General features: G+C 38.5%; 1 protein-coding gene across 4 annotated transcripts in view; it reads left to right on the top strand.

Annotated features, from left to right (window-relative positions):
- Positions 1-20,702, top strand: part of USP45 (ubiquitin specific peptidase 45) — a 1,947,146-nt gene that overhangs the window by 23,525 nt on the left and 1,902,919 nt on the right. For 2 of the 4 annotated variants that reach the window (XM_078648209.1, XM_078648212.1), the window contains exons 2-3: positions 13,239-13,316; positions 17,345-17,464. In XM_078648209.1, the coding sequence (XP_078504335.1) occupies positions 17,359-17,464 (106 nt within the window). In that variant the 5' untranslated portion in view covers positions 13,239-13,316; positions 17,345-17,358. The remainder of the gene's footprint in view (positions 1-13,238; positions 13,317-17,344; positions 17,465-20,702) is intronic. The other 2 variants (XM_078648211.1, XM_078648210.1) reach the window with 2 other exon arrangements.

Below are 20,702 nucleotides of genomic sequence, written 5' to 3' on the forward strand. Positions count from 1 at the left end.
ACTACACCAAAGCTTGATGTGGCCAAATTAAAAGCAAATATTGAAGAATTAATAATTGGAACAATTGGCCCAGATAGTTTAAATTACTATCGGGATGATGAACTATTATTCATTTGCAAAAGTATTCAATGGAAAACGAAAAATAAATATGATCAATTAGAGGATCTAGCTGCAGAACTTGAAATCGATGTGAGTAAACAAAAGAATTTTGCAAAACATTACAGATTAGATTTCTCAGAAAGCGACATTGAGAGTTTGAACTCAATGGGAAGAATAGTTCACATTAAAGATTTAATTGTCTATATCAAAAAGCTAGGAGAACTGAACAAATGGAGAGTGAAATGGACTAAAAGGAAGGAAGATGAAAGATTAGAAAGAATGTCAAAACAATTTCCAATGAGAGAAGTTGCAGGTGGAGGATATGTTCATGTCCCATGGTCGAGACAGGACATTCTGTTATTTACAAATGATTTTCCAAAATTAAGAGAGAAACCTGTTGAGTGGTACAGGCAAGTCGATAGATTTATCAAAGTGTCAAAAGTTCTGTGGATTGATTTGGATGGATTTTTTGACATTGTTGTTCCATCTGATCTTTGGACAGAATGTAAAATATCTATTAGTTGGCCAAAAACAGAACCTGAGCGAATTAAAGAAACAGGTGCCCCAAATCCACTTGTAATGGATTTTTATGAGAAAGTAATTGTTTGGATGAAAAACAAAATTCCACCCAAAGAAGTTGATTGGGTTAAAATAGAAAGAACAGAGCAGGAAACAAAAGAATCAGTTCATTCTTTTTATGAAAGACTACTGTTAATCTTTAAACAATACAGTGGTTATGAAAAATTAGATGAGAAAGACATGAGTCATTTTATCTATAGATTTGTTTATGGACTAAAGCCTGAAATTGGAGAAATGATCAGAACTAGTATTGTCGGATGGCAAGCACTATCTATTGATGATATTCTGAGAAAAGCAAAATATTGTAGCGATGAATTAGAAGTAAAACAGAAAAAGCTGAAGGAGAAAGCCATGTGGGCACAGGTAAAAGTGGCTGAGCAACAGATTGCCAGCATGGGAAATAAGAACACTAATTTTGTTCAAACTGGAAATACGAACCAGATACAAGGAAAGTTTAAAGGTAATAATTTCCAAAAGAAATTTAGCCCAAAGATAGAAGAGCTGAAACAAAGATTACCTTGTTTTAATTGTGGCGAAATTGGACATTGGAGGGACGAGTGTCCTCATCCTCCTAGAAACTTAAAGAATCCCTTATTGAATCCACAGATGCAGAATGGTGTTAACGTGCAGCAACAGCTACAGATGCAACAGGGGTTAAATGAATTTAATATTCAGCGACAATTACAACAACAGCAACAACAACAGGTGAATAATCGACAGGACCAGTTGCCACAACCACCTTTTCCGAATTGTGGGGGAGTTCAAAAATATAATCCAAACGTGGGATTTCAGGGATGTGAACAGGTAATAAAACCACAAAAACAGCAAAAGCAGCAAAGGGTTCAAATGCAAAATGCTTCACAACAATTTTTATTAACAGAAAGCCAAGACAGTGATTCTGATGATTATTGCTGACGGTGCCCGAGAGAGGAGGAAGAGTGTGTTGTTGGAGCCACTCTTGAGGTTGACCAGTCCGGTCCTTATGTAAACGGGAAAGTTAATGATGTAGACATCACTTTTCTAGTGGACACTGGTGCTACCCGTTCTACTGTTAGATCAGTGGAAATTGAAAACCTACCTCTCTCTGGGGATACCATCCAAGTTGTGGGAGTAAGTAATCAGCAAATTAAAACAGATTTAACTGATCCAGTACCAGTTGAAATTGGAAATTACAGAGACAAACACAGATTTGTGGTTTGTAATAGTAGTCCAGTAAATCTATTAGGTAGAGACATACTATGTAAAATGAATTGCAGAATATATTGTTCTCCTGAAGGAGTTGAATTACAAACAATGGAGGAAGATGGTTTGTACAGAATGACAATGATGATGATGGAAGCAGAAGAAACAAAATTGTTTCCTGCATTTGAAGAAAAAGATTTACCTGAAGAGCTAAAAGAAACAGTGAAATCTGAAATATGGGATTTTACTGGGAATGAGATGGGTCTGATGAAAAACGTAGATCCTGTTAAAATTGCATTGAAGCAGGGAATAGAATTTCCAAACACTCCACAATATAAAATGAAAACAGAGACAATTGAAGGTGTTACACCTGTAATTGAAAAATTAATCAAACAAGGTGTATTGGAAGAAATGAAGAGTAGCTCTTGTAATTCACCAATTATGGGAGTTAAAAAGGCTAACGGAACATTTAGGATCGTACAAGATTTGAGAAAGGTTAATCAAATTGTTATTCCATGTTGTCCTGTGGTTCCAAATCCAGCAGTAATTCTATTTCAGATTCCATATGATGCTGAATGGTACACAGTCATTGACCTTTGCAATGCATTCTTTACTGTTCCTCTACACCCAGACAGTTATGAAATCTTTGCTTTCAGATTCCAAGGTAAGACCCTTGGATGGACAAGAATCCCTCAGGGCTATACAGAAAGTCCTTCAATCTTTAACGAACTGTTAAAAAGATCATTAGAAGATTTAGACTTACCAGGTAGGTCTACGCTGGTGCAGTATATTGATGATTTGTTAATAGCTGCTAAGACAAGAGAAAATTGTGTAACAGACACAATAATTCTGTTAAATCGCCTTGCAGAAGAAGGACATAAAGTGTCCCCAGCAAAACTACAGTTTTGCAAACAAGAAGTAAAATATCTTGGTCACAGAATTGCAAAAGGAAAAAGACAAGTAACAATAGAGAGAATAAAAATGATTCAAGCAATGTTACCGCCAAGAACACAAAGACAGGTCAGAATGTTCCTGGGAATGGTAGGTTACTGTCGACAATGGATAAGTGGATTTTCAGTAATTGCAAAACCACTACAAAGACTGACCAAATCAGATGTAAAAGATCCAATTATTCTCAGTGATGTTGAGATGGAATCTTTTGAAAACTTGAAAAAGAGCTTATGCCAAGCTCCTGCTTTGGGTATGCCAAATTATGAGAAAGATTTTGAATTGTATTGCAGTGAGAGAGAAGGATGTGCATTATCTGTGTTAATTCAGAGACATGGAAACCTAAAGAAACCTATTGCATATTTCTCTGCAGTTCTTGATCCAATTGCAAAAGCATTACCAGGTTGTTTAAAAGCAGTCGCAGCTACAAGTATTAGTCTTGAACAAAGTGAAGGAATCATTATGGGATTTCCTGTCAAAGTTTTTGTGCCTCATTCAGTTGAAATATTACTGACAAGAGGTAAGACTCAACATTTAACAAGTAGCAGATTGACAAAGTATGAGAAAATCATACTAGGAGCAGATAATGTTTCGATTTCAAGATGTTTGAATCTGAATCCTTCTACATTACTGCCTGATTCAGAAATCGTTAATGACATTGAGACAGAACATGAATGTTTAGATGTCATGGAATTCTGCACTAAACCCAGAAAAGACATCAAAGACAGACCTTTGTCTGAATCGGATTTTGTCTACTTTGTAGATGGCTCATGCTTAAGATCCGAAGGTGGTGTCTTGAAAGCTTCATACTCAGTTTGTACAGTTGAAAACATTAAAGAAGCATCATGTCTTGAAGGAGTTCGTTCAGCTCAAGTAGCTGAATTGATTGCTTTAATTCGTGCATGTGAAGTATCAAAGGATATAAGAGTTACCATCATTACTGATAGTCAGTATGGATACGGAGTTGTGCATGATTATGGACAACTCTGGTCACAGAGAGGATACATGACATCAACAGGATCACCAATTAAAAATGCAGTTTTCATTAGAAGATTAATTGAAGCAATACAATTGCCAAAAGAAATTGCCATAGTCAAGTGTGCAGCGCACACTAGAGGAACTGATTATATTTCCAAAGGAAATGCCTTCGCAGATGAAACAGCAAAGTACTGTGCAAGGAAAAATTATTCTTACAATCGGAATAGAAGCACAGAAACTGATTCAAATTCATTAATGCTAACAACTATTGTAGAAACATGGAATGAGATTAGAGATTTACAAAACGAAGCAGATGATGAAGAAAAAGACCAGTGGTTAAGATCAGATTGTAGACAACGTGATGAAGATGGAGTGTGGGTTTACAAAGATGGGAGAGTAGTTTTACCAAATTGCATGATTTCTGACATGGCCAGATTATATCATGGTCCTGCACATTTAGGAAGAGATTCTATGGTCAGACTGTTTAAAGAAACATGGTTCAATACCAAATTTAGAACCATTGCAGAATCTTTTTGTCAAAGGTGTTTGTCATGCCAACAAATGAATCCAAACAGAAAATCAGTGGTGGGGACAGGAATAATTGGTCGAGAAGGTGGTCCCTTTACCAGGTTACAAATAGATTTCATTGAAATGCCCTTACACAACTGTTTGAAATATGTACTTGTAATCGTATGCTTGTTCTCAAGGTGGGTAGAGGCTTTTCCTACAAGACATTGTGATTCAATTACAGTAGCAAAACTAATGCTCAGAGAAATCATCCCAAGGTACGGTTTTCCAGTCACTATTGAGAGTGATGGAGGAAGTCATTTTGATAACAAACTGTTGAAATTAATTTGCGAAGCTATGAGTATTGAACAGAAAATACACTGTGCATACAGACCAGAGGCATCAGGTGTAGTTGAACAAATAAATGGAACTATCAAAAACAGAATTGGGAAAATGTGTCTAGAGACAGGAGTTAAGTGGACTGATGCTCTTCCACTTGTTTTGATGTCAATAAGAAGTACACCAGATAAAAAGACAGGTTTGAGTCCTCATGAAATTTTGATGGGAAGAGTTATGAGGCAAGCTTTTGTACCTGTAGGTAAACTGTTGAGCATAAATGACAGTGCAATTTTGGATTACTGTAAAAGGTTATCTGATATGGTAACTTCTGTGTCTAATCAGGTGGGAACTGAAGCACAATCAAATGACAAAGTTTTGACACATGATCTGAGACCTGGAGACTGGGTCAGAACGAAAGTACATCGGAGGAGGAATTGTCTATCTCCTAGATGGCAGAAACCTAGGCAGGTAATCTTGATCACTACTAATGCTGTAAAGTGCAGAGGATTGAAGCGCTGGATTCATCCAAGTCATACTATTCCAATACCAACTCCTGAGAATTCTGATGTTGAAAGTGATACCACAGATGACTCTGATTCTGAAGCAGAAGACAGAACAGAAGGTGAAGTAATTCCAGATTCTGAAGATCGACAAGAAAGTCGACATCTGGAAACTGTGCCAGTGAATGGAAATCTGACAAGAAAAGACTTAGAAATAATTGAAATAGATTCTGAAGGTGAAGAGAATCTGTTAAAAGGAAAGATAACTGAGGATTCGGTTGTCTATATTGAAGACAGAGAAGCTGAACCAAAAGAAGTTTCAGACCAGGAGAGTATCGAAAGGCAGAGAACAAGCTCTGAAGTAAGGAACAAAAATCCAAAATCTGGGAAGCTAGAGGTAATTGAGGAAGAGGAGGAGAACGAATTACCGAGTACCAGTGATGGAAGACAAAGTGAAGTTCCTGAAGGAGTGAAATTGCCGAATAGAGAAGTTCCTGAGTCAATTGAAATTTCAGACTACGAAACTGAGGAAAGTGACGTGGAAGGTGGAAGTGAAAACAGAAAGAAAAGGACTTGGAAATCAGAATCGAATAATTCTGAACCAAAGAAAAAGTACGTGAGAAAAGCAGACTACTGGCCTGGTGGAAGATTGAGAGTCAGATTGATTAAAAAGCCAATAGAACAAGTTGAAGAAATCAGTAGTCAAAAGAGTCCTGGAAAAGAGGTTGGAGTTGGAAGGAAAATAGAAGTGATATCAAGAAAAGGGAAGAGAATAATTAGACCGAACCAGAAATACAAGTCTCCTGAGTGGACTTACTTAGTAATTCCACCTGTTATAGACATATATGATAGTAGTGAAGAAGAAAACGAAATCCAAGAAATTAGTGACAATGATTGAAGTACAAAATTATTAAATTGGCATAAGGCTGAAGAAATCCTGTTAGTTGACACAAGGTCGAAGAAAAACTGTCTAGTAGAAGAAAAACTTATGTATGACATAAGGTCGAAGAAATCTTGTTTAGGGTTATAAAAAGAAAAATATTTTAAAAGGGGGGTGTATATAAATTTTAAAATTTATTTTTATTTTTTATTTTATTTTTGAGGCTAAAACTAACCTAAAAATGCCTTACATTAAGGAGAGCACTTCAAAATGCTCTGTTTTTAAAAGATGCTGTAAGATGACTCTGGTGTGTCTGCTCATTTTAGTTCTGCTCTGGTTGGTACTAGCTGTGATTATACCTTTAGAAATGAATAGAGAATTACACAAAGTTAATTTAACAAGCAAAGCTCTGGTTAGCCAAACTAAACATAGTGCATCTGCAAAAGTGATTGATCATCAGCCTAACATTCATCAAGATAAATCAATAGGTGATTTTTCAAGCAATACTTTCACAAAGCTTTTGAGTGAATATGTAAAGGTAATGGATGCAAAGGATTGTTATGTATGCGTTAAGTTACCCGCTTCTGTTTCTGAGGGAGTAACATATAATATGCTTCCTCTCACTTATGCTGTTACATGTAGTGTATTAACTAGTTTATTTTATCAAACTGGTCGTTTAGAATATTACTATTCAAATTATGATGAGATTTTTGCTAATGTCAAGATTGATAATGCTTTAAATAAGCATAAGAAAGCTAAACAATTGAGAGAATATTTCCTTGTTACTAACGAACTCACTTATGAGTATGCTTACAAGAATAATCTAACATGTAAATTAAGTGCTGAAGGGAAGAAATTTCTAAATATGGTTGAGGAGAGAAGAGCAATTTATAAGAGAAATGAATTAGTCAAGCAGACTAAGTCATCATTCTGGCAAAAAGAGGATGAGAAACTAAATGGCAAAATGCTTGAAAATATTGCAATTCACATAGACAAACCTGTTAGTGGAAAGCTTTGCATTAGAAGAGATAACACACTTTTTGATAATTATTTTGTAGGTGCAAGCAACTGTGAAGATACTTATCAGATTTTGGGAGGTTGGGGATTTAAAGGTGGAAAAGATCCTATCTTTCCTGGAATTTATTTTGTTTGTGGTGACAAAGCCTACTACAACCTTCCAGACCATTGGTATGGAACTTGTTATGTGGGAATTGTTTTTCCTAAAGTGTTTCATGTTGACAGAGATTCAGAAGGATTATTTAAAATTCATAATTATGTAAATAGAGCTAAAAGAGAAACTTTTACTGAAGTTCTGGGAGATATTTTCCAAGCTGTAATACCTTTTGTTGGTATAACCCTAAATGCGGGGAGAATTAGAAAATTGTCCACTATAGTTGATAGATTATCAACTGACACTGCTGATGGATTTCAATTAGTGAATGTTGAAGTTATTGCAATTAGATCCATGGTAATTCAAGACCGTCTTGCTTTAGACATACTCCTAGCAAAGGAGGGAGGAGTCTGTGGCATTTTACATGTCCAACATTGCTGTACATATATACCGGATGAAAGTAAAAATATTGAAATGTATATTAAGAATATCACACAAATGCATTCTGAAATAATTCCTTTAGAAGAAGAAGATTTTACTGGGAAACTTTCAAATAGGTTTCAAGCAATTAAAAACTGGTTTCATAATATCGGAAGTTCAATTCTTGGCAAGATTCTGGCACCTTTGATTATAATTATATTCATTTTTATTTTGACTAAAGTAGGTTGTTTGTTGCATAAAAGAAAGAAGCATTTAAGAGAAAAGAAGAGAATTTATAAACTCAGAAAAGAAGAGGAAAGGGAGATTGAGTTGCAGGAGTTACATAGAGAGCGTCATGTTAATTGCAAGGATTATGCTGAAACAGACTTTTAGGTTTACTAATACAATGAATTTGAATCGATTTCTTATAAATTTAATTTTACCAAAATTTTGAGTGCTGGTGTGGTGATTTGTTAATCACCAGATGAGGGAGTTGATGGAGCGAGATAGAAAACAAAATTTTGTTTAAACTCGCAAAGTCACATTTCCATAACATGAATAAAATTATTAATGATGTGTGATATGTTGTGCTAATACAACCTAGATTAAACTTTACACATGGGGGGACTAACATGTGTGCTCATAAACGTGCATAAATGTTGCATCTTTTTGTTCGTGCAAAATAATAAAATAATTTATTGTTTTCGTTTTTGTCATTACTAACTGCTGCATATTTAAAATAAGCATGTGCTTGTTTTGCTTTTCCTTGTCTGTGTGATGTCATTTCTACTATTCTAGGTGCATATGGGTCTCATAGAAAAACGGAGACTGGTAAATATAAACGCTGCTTTATTTGTTTGCAATGGCTAGGTAACATTTTGATTAATCGGGTGGGCTAATTAATTAGTAAACCATGGGGTGGATACAGAATATACTTTATTTCTTACATTAATACTTTTCTTGTGTTTGTTTTATACTAGAAATCATAAGTTGCCTGCTTTTGAGGCCTAGCTATTTGAGCCGCAAAATAAAAGCTGATCTGAATTTCTGCAGAAAGTCACGAGACGCCCATTCTGAATTAAAACGTTTATTGAAGCTGCATTCACAAAGCAAAAACTGATGAGCTGACATCATTCTGTCGGACATGGCCAAGGTCGAAAGTGAACTTTTTGTCAGTCCTTAACTTGGCATCCGCGGAAGTTGCACTGAAAGACTATGGAAGCTGCGAGGATGACTTAAAACAAAGTTGCAATCGCAGGAAGCCTCTGGCTTCACGTGGAAGAGACAATGGTCTTTGTAAGACATGATTTTGTGGAACTTTTTAAGAATCGGGTGACATGTCACTTGTCACTCTCAGCCAATGGGACGTCGAGTATTTCTGAAAATTTTCCTTTGCTAGTTTAGTTAGCGTAGAAAGGTATAAAAAGTCATGCCCTTAGGGTTGGGCTGGCTGCTGCTTTCTGACTTTCCGATGAGGGTGATGTGCTGCTGGACTTTGCGTGGAGCACGTAAGAATCCTCAAAGAACTTTACTTTAATTTCTGTCTATTTAGCTCAGTTAGGGAAATAGGTTTTAGAAATGCTAAACTTTATATAATTTCTTTAAACTGATTCAATTGCTTAAACTGTATTTTTCTTAATTCTTACTATCATGTTTGCTTTATTGCTAATAAATTTCATTTATAAAACTTACAACTTATATACCATAATTTAGAAAATAAAATCTTACTTTTGACAAACAAGCTGGTCTTGGTTATTTAGAAGTATAGGTTACCATTAGCTAGATCACGTCGCCTATGGTGGTCGTTTAAATGGTTGGGTTTTATTCTAATGACAATATTCTTTCTGCAAATGTATAAATTGTATATAGTGTGTAGATAATGTGTATATAGATTTATTCTGACCACCTGATTCAGTAGGCCCAAAATATATCAGGTTCATAAATGGGTCCATGTATAGTTTAGAATTTTGTTTATAGGTTATGAAATTGGGTAGCGTAGTTTATGATATATTTTCTATAGCCCGCTGGATCAATGTCTCAACCAGTCGCAGCAAGCACAGGGATTATGTAAGTAGCTTAAAAAAATTACAGTCCGTCTGAGATAGGCTGCAAACTCGATAAAATAGGCTGAGGCTGAAAATAGTATAAACAGTGTGCTACAAAATGTTCAAAAATATTTCGTGTGTAAATGCTTGCATTGCTTTTAAAAGTCATATTTGTTAGTAGTGGCAAAAAGACTCGTACCTAGTGCAAACAATTTTTTAATATGTTTCAATTAAAAGGATGTATTCCAGAATTTGTGACATTCTTAGAGTAAAGCACAACTGTCACCATTAAGCTTTAAGGCATGCTTTCAACTAAAATCTGTTGGCTCCCAAGCAGCCTTAACATTTGTTGATTAACCAATTGTGTACATTTACATTTCTATTAGATAGCAAGTTCTTGAAGAGAAGGTGTGTTTCTTCTTTCACTGTCTCTCCTTTCTTCCCCCTTCACAGTGCAACAGGCCACCTTCTCCCCCTTTCAATCTGAGGCAATCCAAGGTTGGTTTTAACCATCCAAGAAGGGTTTTCTGTTAACGAAAAAGTATGGAAACTATTTTGGTGAAATTTAAAAAAAGCTTGGGAACATAGTTCTCAATAGATCCCACTCACTTCGATCTTTGCCTTTCCTTAGCGGAGGGATTCACATCACGAGTAATGATTGAGATAAGGATGGGGGATGTAGAGATAATTCTAATGTTCCTGGTTCTAGTGTGCCCTCCTCTGCAATTCTTGGCTTAGATGTATCATTTACTCTTTCCATCTTTCACCCTCTTGTTTTACTGTAGTTCCTACTCCCTGTCTCTTTTTCCTCCTCAGCAGCTGCCTCCCTCTCTATACTTTCTGTGGCCCTCCCGATTGATGTGTCTATCCTTCATGGAGACTAGCTTTCAGATTAGCATGTTGCTTTGCTAAAACCAGTGTAAAGGCAAGTCGGTCAGTGTGTAAATGGTGCATAGATTTCCTGTAAGAAGTGGTTGATGGAGACAGGACTGAAGATCTTTATCTGGATCAGTATTTAGATAGAACTTACCTATGCTTGACGCAGTGGGCACGCTTGCTAATTCACCCTCATTTAGTGGGTGTCTCTCTGTTTTAATTGTAATCTACTATTTTTAAAAGCAGCGTTCCTTAATAGACTTTGCAAACCTGCATAATCCTTCCTTCACTTTAGTGCAGATTGACATGTATGAGTGAGTGACGCATGTTGCCCACATTTCCTTACTCTTGAGAATAGCTTTCCTCCTTTGGTAGCCCTCTCTGTTCCTTGGCAGAGTTGTTCTTGTGGTTGCCTCCTTGCCGCCTTAGTTTTGTATATTGCAAAGTATATCTGCACCACGTTTCTTAACTTCTAATACTTTGCAAGGGACACTAGCCCTTGTTAATATCGATCCACTTGATATGAAGCAACCCAACCACTAACTATATTGAGTCACTGACAATGCTGGGCAAATCCATATTGAGCTTTTGTGCCCGAGTCACCAAGTCTTCAGGCAAATATGTGGTGATTACATTGAAGTACCAATGACCAAATTCTAGGGGCTGTTTGGTCTCAGTACTAATAAAACATATTTTAAGACATGACTATACACAGTTTTTTTGATTGCGGTTATAAGTGTGGGACATTACATGTTGATTGTTAAAGTATTAAATACTGTTTTTTCTTGCTGGCTCCTGCATGCATAGCTCTCTGTTTAACTGGCAATTCTTAGGCACCAATCCCAGTGCGAAAGGTTTGGTGGTTACTGTTCCTACTGGTGAAATATGATTGTAATTTGCAAGTCATATGATTAAGTCTTGGAAAGACTGACTCTGCCTTTTATGCTTTCTGGTTTGATAAATCAAGAACTATTGGATACGAAATATATTTACATTTAAGAACCAGCACATTATTTAGTTTAAGTTGATATAAAAGATCACATTTTTTTAAATCTCTGTGGCTTATTATTGTTTTTCATTATTTGAAAAAACAACTGACCAAGGGTTTTTGAAAAATTCATCATTTTTAACTATACAAATTTGTCTTTGTAGTTTGTGAAATTAGCTGTCTTGAGGTGCTTAAAATTGCAGGTTTGCTCATTATGTATGTATGAATGTATGAAGTACCTTCAAACTTCACAAAAGTGTGTTTGAAATGTCACATTTATAACAAATGAAAATTGCTTTGAAATTGCACTCTTTCCTTCACTCCTTTGTAAAATTAATAGTGAGACTAGTAGAGTAGAATATTTTGCCTCTGCACCGTGCATTTAAAATGGACCATTCAAACCAGATGGGGTATTTTACACCCTCCTTTGTCAACAATGAGTAAAATTATTTCTAAGGTAATTAGACCAACTAATCCTCACTCCTCACCAGAGTGTTTTTAAGCTGGTCATAATTGAAAAATATATATTTAATCATAAACCACATATATTAATTTTATTAGACCCATTTTGATGGCGCCAGCCTTAACCCACTGGATTGGTTTATATTCCTGATGTCCATGAAGGAGACAAACGAGTGGATATTCCCTATGAACTCCCCTGCATTACTTTTCTGGCTTTACAGCAGGAAGTTCTGGGGGAACCTAGACTAACGACTTGGAATTTGAGAGATTAGGATTGAGAAATAGGCAGGCACTGGGGGATTTGGCCACTACCCTACAAGCATCTTAAAGATCCTCAAGTCATACTCTAGGCACTGGGGTATCTTTAGCAAGTGGTGCAGAGTTAGAGCGTTAGATCCCACTACGGTTGATCTGATTCAGTTGATGTCATTCCTTCAGGATGGTTAAAATCTGGGGCTTAGAGTGTCCACAGTAAAATCTCAGTATGCCACAATTAAAGTATTTAAAAGTCCTTTGAGGGAACCTTATGTATGATGAAGGGCTGGTATTACACCTCTTTAACGGGCTAAACAATATCTAGCCACGTCGGTCTCTGCAGTTCTTACCTGTGATCTGTTATTATTCTTGGAGGCCTTGAAGGACCCTCCATCGAACCTTTGCTTAAGTGGATAATAGGAATAGGAATCGTAACCCTAAAAAATTTCCTTTTTGGTTGCAAATATATGAGCAAGAAGATTAGGCAAATCGGGGTCCATGTGAGCACCCGTTTTGTCTGATTTTTGAAGACAGAGTAGTTCTAAAGCCAGTTCCTCTCTTTGTTACTAAAATTAGTTCCCCTTTACATAGAGAGCAGGAAGTGATTTTGCCTGAATTTTGTTGGTCTCCTAAGACAGAAGAGCAACTGAGACTCCATAATCTGGATGCAAGGAGGGCCCTTCTTCCTTAATTTAACAGAATTTCAGAGTCTGTATTTGTAAATATTTGGCCAGTAAAGAGAGGTGATAAGCCAGCTATTTCCTCTCTAAGTAGGTGGATCAGGTCCCTGATTCTTTTGGCTTACAGGGCAGTGTGCCACTCTTTACCCATAGAGATTCAAGGTAGGTCAACACGGGGAATATTCACGTCTATGGCAGAGATTTTGTGGGACTCAATTACAGAGCTTTGCAGGACAGCTAATCGCTCTTTTCCCTCTACTTGTGTATCCCACTAGAGGATTGTTTAAGAGGTTGAGCTGGAGGGCATTTTCAGATCTTGTGCGTTATCGTCTATGAAATATTATCTCTTGAAATATCTATGTTTGTTTAATACATTTCTGTTTCTTCAGCATGCAGCCTTAGATGTCCTGGTTTTGCTTTGTACATCTCATTCTGTGAGGAGTTCTAAGGAGGGAGACACGAGAAAGGTAATGCCCCAGTTGCTTACCTGTAATTTATTACTCTGAGTCCTTCTCCCTTGCTTTACTTCATTACATTCCTCCTTTCCTCCCAGTCATTCCAGCCCAACTAAGCATGCTGGGCATGTGCTTTTAAACTAACAGGAGGAGTGTATGGGCTTTCTATTCTGTTAACTGCTTGGTGGCCGGATTGGATAGCAAGTATAGCTAGCACTAAACGTAAGCATGTAAACTTAGACATTATCTTTTGGTCCTTGTGTATTTGTACTGGAATAATTAAATAAGAGCTAGTCTGAAATAATGGCTCGCAGCTTGTTTGTGACCATTTAAAATTCAACTACATGATGCAGTCTTGTTTAGAAGAAATAACAATTTGAAAGCAATAATTAAAAATGTCATTGACACACAAGTATTTAGTTCCCCACTGTTACTTTTTGCAAAAACTAAGAAATGAGCAATTGCCTGCATCAGCGATTCAAAAACTCCTCTAAACGTTTTTGGGAAATTATGGACCTTTTAGAGCTTTATAATTTAAGGGAGTTGGGTCTTGGCCAAGTAATAACTTATTTTACTAAGATTCTACATACCAATTTTAGCTTCGTGGTAATCTAAAGATACCTCTATACAGCTAAAATATATTGGAAAATATTGGACGCAGAGGAAACTTTTCGTATAGGTTCAGTCAAATAGTGAGATGTGTTTGGACAGGTGTTTAGACTTGTAATGACCTTGGAAGTGACCGAAAATAAATGTTCTATTAACGCAAAAAGTTAGTCATTTTGGATAATAATATTAGAGAACATCTCCTGACCTTTGGGCACTCCCATAACAATCTCTCATTTTAAAGAGTGTCTCCTAAACACTGGGAGCACAAGTAACAATCTCTAAAACATTGAATACATTGGGTAGTGATGATCTAATGCATTTACACAAGAACCCACAAAAAATTCCTAAAAAAGCATTAATGATTGCAAAGAGGATAATTTTGAGAATATTAAAGAGCAACAAGCTCCATAACATTAGGGAATGGAGTATTGATGTTTTCCCACGCATCACACGAAAAGCTTTTGAATAACAACCATTGGCATAGCCGGTAGGTCTCGCCTTTGGGACCTTATAAGTATTTAGACATGTGGCACATAATCCTGGGTGCTACAACATCTACTTTTCTTTAACGTGGAAGCTTTGACATTAATAGGCACATTATAGCACTGGATTGAGAACTATTTATTTAAAGTGTTATTTGGTTAAACTGGTACTTTGAACTTACATCTCTGAAAGTGTTTTCATACGCAATAATTTGCCCGATAACACAATTTAAGTGAGGAAGTCACAATGCGTCCATATTTCCTGGTTTCATTTTGTAAAAATCAGCCAGTATATGGGTATTAATGTGTCTTTCCTTACGCTAAGGTTTTTTATTTATCTTCGTGCTCTTTTCAAAATATAGCACAAACTCTACCTGAAGTTTATTGGAGCACTTTACATGAGCACCAGTTCCATTACAGGTTGCAGGCAATTGTTTATAGGAATGGGGGGATTAATTGATTTGCCCAGAATCGCAGGATGTTAAGCTGACGCAAAGACTCAAACCCAGTTAGCTCTGACTGTAACCCCAAATCCTGCGTAGAGAAAGGTAAATACAATCCAAATGAAAGCTTGTCTTGTTATGGGCTCGAGGCTCCAACAGGACCTTGAGCTGAACCAGAGCCAGGCTTCAGGCTCAAGCCTGCCTGGAGCTTCAGTGGCTCGCCCACCTCTAAGGTTGTGGTGAGTAAACACTGGGTATGGGGCGAGGGCGCTGGCTGTTGTGTGATCAGTGGTTGCAGGAGCACCAGCTATGGTGTGACCTGTTCTATGGCAGCTCTGGCCTGTGCTGTTGCCCATCAGTGCTGGCTGTGGTGGAGCACAATCTGTGCTGCACTGTTGCAACACCAGTGGCTTAGCAAGTGTGCATCGAGTTCCAGAGTGAGTAATGAAAATGGGACACTATGGCCTAGATTTGAGTAAACGATAACCACTGAGTATGGTGTAGTGGGTCGGTCAAAACGTGTGAGCCTGGTGTTTTTACACCTGCTGCACTCTGGTACGTGTTATGGTGTAAGGATTTCGGCGATGGTGTTGGAGGGCTGGCTGATGTACAAGCAGAGAGACAGGAGCAAAACCTGTGGTGAAACGCTGCTTCTTATGGCATAAGATGTGGTGCAGGAGTGATCGCTGTGGTATGGGAGAGCACTGACAGTGGTGCAGAACTAGAACATTGATTGTGGTGAATGCTGGAGCCCTGAATGTGATTTAAAATTGCTGTCGATGAAGCAGAAGCGCTGGCTGCGGTGCCGGAGCGATGTGCCACTGTAGCGTTATATCAGCTGTGGAAGCGCTGGCTGCAGTGCCAGAGCACCAGATGTGGTAAATGACTGGGTTGCAGTTTTCTGAATCAGCGCCTGAGCTGCCTGTCACAAACCCTACAACGAGGTAAGCGAGTTCAGATGTTTGCGGCTGCGTTGACAGAGGAAACAAATACATATTCGTAAATCGCCTTCTGATTTCCCATTACTGGTCTCCTCAGGCAGACTATAGCAACAGAAAAATACGAGCGGGATTGACGCGAGAGCTCGCCTGTACTCACCAAGCAGCTGAGCACCCCAGTCGCAGCAGCTCCGATCAGAGCACAACAACGGGTCTTTCCCGGCTGCGACCGACGAAGAACTTAAGGGGCAGAGTTAAAGGTGAAGTGGAGAACAGGGCCACGATGAGTGTTAAAGGGGCAGGCAATTGCCATTCGGAGGAGTTGGCCTGGTGCAAACTGGCAAGACTCAAACCATTTTCAGAGCGTGCTGGGGGTGTGCGTTTTAAAGTTAATTGTTTCTTTGCTTGTAGTACAAAGCGTTTCCAGCCTTCAAACATAAAAAAAAATCACAAGCACATGCTGATTTTTTTACAGTAGAGATGAAGAACACAAAAAGAAAACAGGCAACAGCAAACACGGGCAGGAAACAAAGAAAGACATAGTCCTATAAAATGAACACATAAACACCGACGGGTGGTGCTCCGTGGGAGGAAACAAAACACAAAATGGAGGGAGAAAGAGAAAGGATTCACCACTAGCAAGCACGCATTTTTAAAGGACATTTAAAAGGACAAATAAAAAGGCGATGGGCGGACTGTAAGCCCACAGAGTAAATACAGCATGTTTCGAAGAGACAGCGCAAGCCCTGCCTAGGCTTAACCTAAAAAGGGGAACAGGGTGTATGTTTGAGAGCATATAGAAACAAATACAGTGAAATTAACATTCTAGACCACACACATTAGTTTTCATGTCTGACAATTTCTCCTTTTCCTTGTTTACTTTATTTTATTCTCCTTTTCCTTATGTGCTCACATGCAGTATTCTCTATACTTTTCTTCTGTATCAGATGATGAAAATAAGGCTCCACAATGAGACAATGTATGCTGTAGGCTGTGTTATAATGTTTCGTTTTGGCGATCATTATGGCATAACTTAGAATGCTTGTGTGATGAAATACTGCAACATACCTTTTGTTATTTTGGTTTACACTTGAGGTGTATTATCTGTACATTTTCGTAGAAAGTGTGTTTTTCATAAATATGACTTAAATAAAAAATGCAGAAATCTTTTTGCCTGGTTGAGACAGTTATCTTAAAATGCATAAGGATGATGCAGCTTTTTTGTTGAGTACTAGGCTACCATCCTTCTGGAAAAGCAGCATAAATAAGTACATTTTCAGCACCTTCTGAATCCAATTAGTTTATTCTTTTGTCTCAGGTCTGATATCATTTTCTGCTGCTCCCAGGTAGCAATTTCCATGGAAAATGTGGTTATTTAAATGAGGGATGATTCTGCAATTGTTTTTCTGCAGTTTAGCTGCCAGTGATCCACAATTATGTTTTAAAGCTTTTATAATACCTAGTATAATCAGGCAACCTCTGTAAAGGTTTTGATGGTTCATTAGCTTCATGTTTTACATGTTTTTTTTAATGTTTGGATGCATGTAGATAAGAATTTTCTTTTTCAGACAGCTCGTGAGCAATGCGCGTCAAAGACCCATCATCTTCATGTGGTGTCCACGACAAAGGAAAACGGAGCAAAAAACCCAGCAGGCCTCCTGATGAAGACTCATCAGATGATATTGCAGGTACACATGAGTACTATGTGTCAGATCTGTAATTCTTTTAAAAAAACACTTTATTTATGGGTTTTATTTCCCACACAGGTACAGCACAGCTCACATCGAAAAGGTCAAATTCGCCCTTATTACAAAACTATACAGTGCAATCGTCAACATCCCTTCTCTCCCCAGGCAGCAGTTCCACATATCCATCATACACCCCGTCCCCCCCAATCCAAACACCACTTAGATTAAGTAGCTGGTTGAGAATCAGTGTATTTGTGGTGGCTCCCGGGTCCCTGGAATGCTGATGTGGAGACCGACAGTGTGAATCAATTCAATGAATGTGTAGCCTGTAGGTCCCCCTCCCCGATCACTTGACATGTACGCTTAAAACGCTCTCTAAACTTTGTCAAATTTCCCTTGTGTGGCATGAATAATAACCAAACTTTTCTCCATTGTGTAAATCAACCAAATTTTGCTTCACTAGAGATGTAATGGTTGTGTTTATTGTTTCCATATGTGTGCTACGGAGACTTTTAGCCGCCAACAGGAGCTGTAAGATTAATTTGCCCATTGCAGTAGTGAGCGGGAACGGGAATATAGAGTTGTCACCTAGGTTACCTAAAAGTATCTCAAGAGGATCAAGAGGCTGCTGTGTACCTGTGATGTGATGAATGTGTGTTAAAATCTCCCCCAGTACATCTGTATGTGGGTGCAAGACCACAAAATGTGAATGTAAGTGCCCCTCTCCCTGCATCCATTCCAGCAGAGCTCTGAGCTCCCCGTAATGGCGCGAAGCAGAGTGGGAGACAGATGCCATCTCATCAGCAGTATATATCATTCTCCTTATAAGACACACTAATGGAGGCCTTTGCTGCCCTATGCCAAATTTTGACCAAAGTCTCCTCCCCAATCTCCAGCCCCAGGTCCCGCTCTCATTGTGTGATGTATGTATGTTTGGGTTACTTGTATAGATCCAAAAGGGAACGTTGGAGTCAGGTGATACCTTTTTGTATGATATTGTTTTAAAAAATGTTCTCTAATGGTGTTTTTTCCCATCCCGCCAGTAGAGACACCTCCTGCGAACCAGCCCAGTGCTACAGCTGCATTATTCGAAAGTGATCACGCCAGTCTAGGTTCCAGTTCTCTATTTGCTCCTGCGTAGTAACCAGCGTCCCCTCCACAAACATCTTCTCCAGTGTGTCTCCAATACTTGAAAACCTGCATTTGTTGGCCCTGTAGGAAATCTGTGTTATGTGTGACAGGAGTCACTGGGCAAGGAAAGGATGTTTATCCCTTGTCACCTTACACCAGTATTCTAAGAGAATTGTTGTGGAGTAGAGGGAGAGAAGTCCTGTCTTCTTGCCCTCGGTGGAAGCCAAAGCGAAACAGAGAGGGATATCCAAGAAGCTTTTCTCAATCAGCTTCCAGCTCCCACCCCACCGGATGCTAACCATAGTGACCATAGGTTTCTTTATTCGGCAAAAGGCCATACAAATACATAAAAACATATGATTTGATCAAATCAATGGTTATAGTACATAAATAAATAAACTGATACAACCATTCCAGCAATACAATTTAGCAACAAATTTACCTACAAAATATGTCCAAATCAAGCAATAATAAAAGCAGGTTCTCTGGACAACAGAAATTTGGACCTTAGTCTCCACAAACTGAGCAGAAATTGTATTGTGAGACCGCAAACACTATGGATTGCTTGGTATCGCTTCTCAATATCCTTATTGGTGTTATGTAGTCTTGTATGCTCAAAAGCTGACATAAAGGACATATCAATTTCTTCTCATATCCTAGGTAATCTGGACAAAAGAGCAAACCGGATGCAAATATGATTAAAGCCTAGTGCGGGCTGTATCTGTGTTGCCTGTACATATGTGTTCTCGTTTGGGAACGCCAGGCCCACTTGAGCAACTGGCTTCAAACACGTAATCCGTTGGACTCTAGGGTAATGGTTCCTCCAAATAATTGCAAACAGTTTTTTCTGTATAAAGTAATTGTGGAGTCATGCATCCTTAGCATAAGGCATTGTAAAGTATAAAAGAGCTGGGGCAAAAAATGTGTTGTTACACTCATCATACGCCCGAGCCATGAGATGTCCAGCTTCCCCCACCCGTAGAGCTCCTTTAACAATGTGTGCAGGATTGGGATAATATTTTCTCTACATGAATGTGCCAATCTTTGTGGCAGATTTTGATGGCTTTGTATAGCGCGAACAAGACCTTGCGGGTATCAGACCTCTTCACAGGGTAAATACAGGTGAATGACATATACATATAAATAAAATGAATTATGCAAACCTATTACTGGTAACTATCAGAGACTAGCACATATCTACAAGAGTGAATAGAAAGTGTTTTTTTAAAACCTTTATTTATTGGTATTTTTCTTCAGATCTTACATTGTACACATATATCAAGTCAATGCAGTAAGACAGCGTTAATCTTTTTATCTAAACTCCTTTGGTTCAATACGTCGGTCAAGAACAATCTATGTGCGCTTCCCCCCTCCAACAATCTAACTTAGAACTCCCCCCCCGTTCGCCCCCTTCTCCCATGCTTATATTTCTTATAATGGGTATTCTCCACGAGTTAAGCAACATCTGGCTTCAAGTCCTTGACATGTTTCAGTACAAAAGTTTGTTGTCCTGGGTGGTAGCGGGCATGACATATTACTGGATGCACCTTTGAACATTCATCCCTCAGCTTCGCAGTTTTAACCCCTGTTTCCCATCCGTACGAGCGTTCCCTTCTTCTTGTCCTTTGCCCGGCCCTAGTCTAGTCCTGCCTGTGCTCACGCATCTGTGTTTCCCTCCCTATCCCCTGTGTCGCTAGTATCGTCCTCGGCTCTCTGCCTAGCAAGGAATGTGATCAGTGGCTCCCATATATCTTTCTGTCTGGATTTTAACGGCAGCTGTTCTACGTAGGCTTGAAGATTTTCCTACCAGGTGGTCATGTCTAATAACCAATGCTTGAATTTGGGCACTCTTTCCCTGCCCCACCTACACGCCACCTGCCTGCGCGCTAGCATTATGCCCATAATGAGGAATTTACGATTTGGTGTCTTGATATCTGCCACCAGGCCCAACAAGCCCCTGGTGGGGAGTGGTTCGATATAAATCCCCAGCATGTCAGTAAGGCCCCCAAAGACCTCCCTCCAGTATGCGGCCACTGCAGGACATTCCCAGGCTAAGTGCATGAAATCTGCCGGGCTTTGCTTGCATCAAAGGCATTTGTCGTCTTCC

This window comes from Lissotriton helveticus, chromosome 6, assembly GCF_964261635.1.
Source record: "Lissotriton helveticus chromosome 6, aLisHel1.1, whole genome shotgun sequence".
Classification (NCBI taxonomy): domain Eukaryota; kingdom Metazoa; phylum Chordata; class Amphibia; order Caudata; family Salamandridae; genus Lissotriton; species Lissotriton helveticus.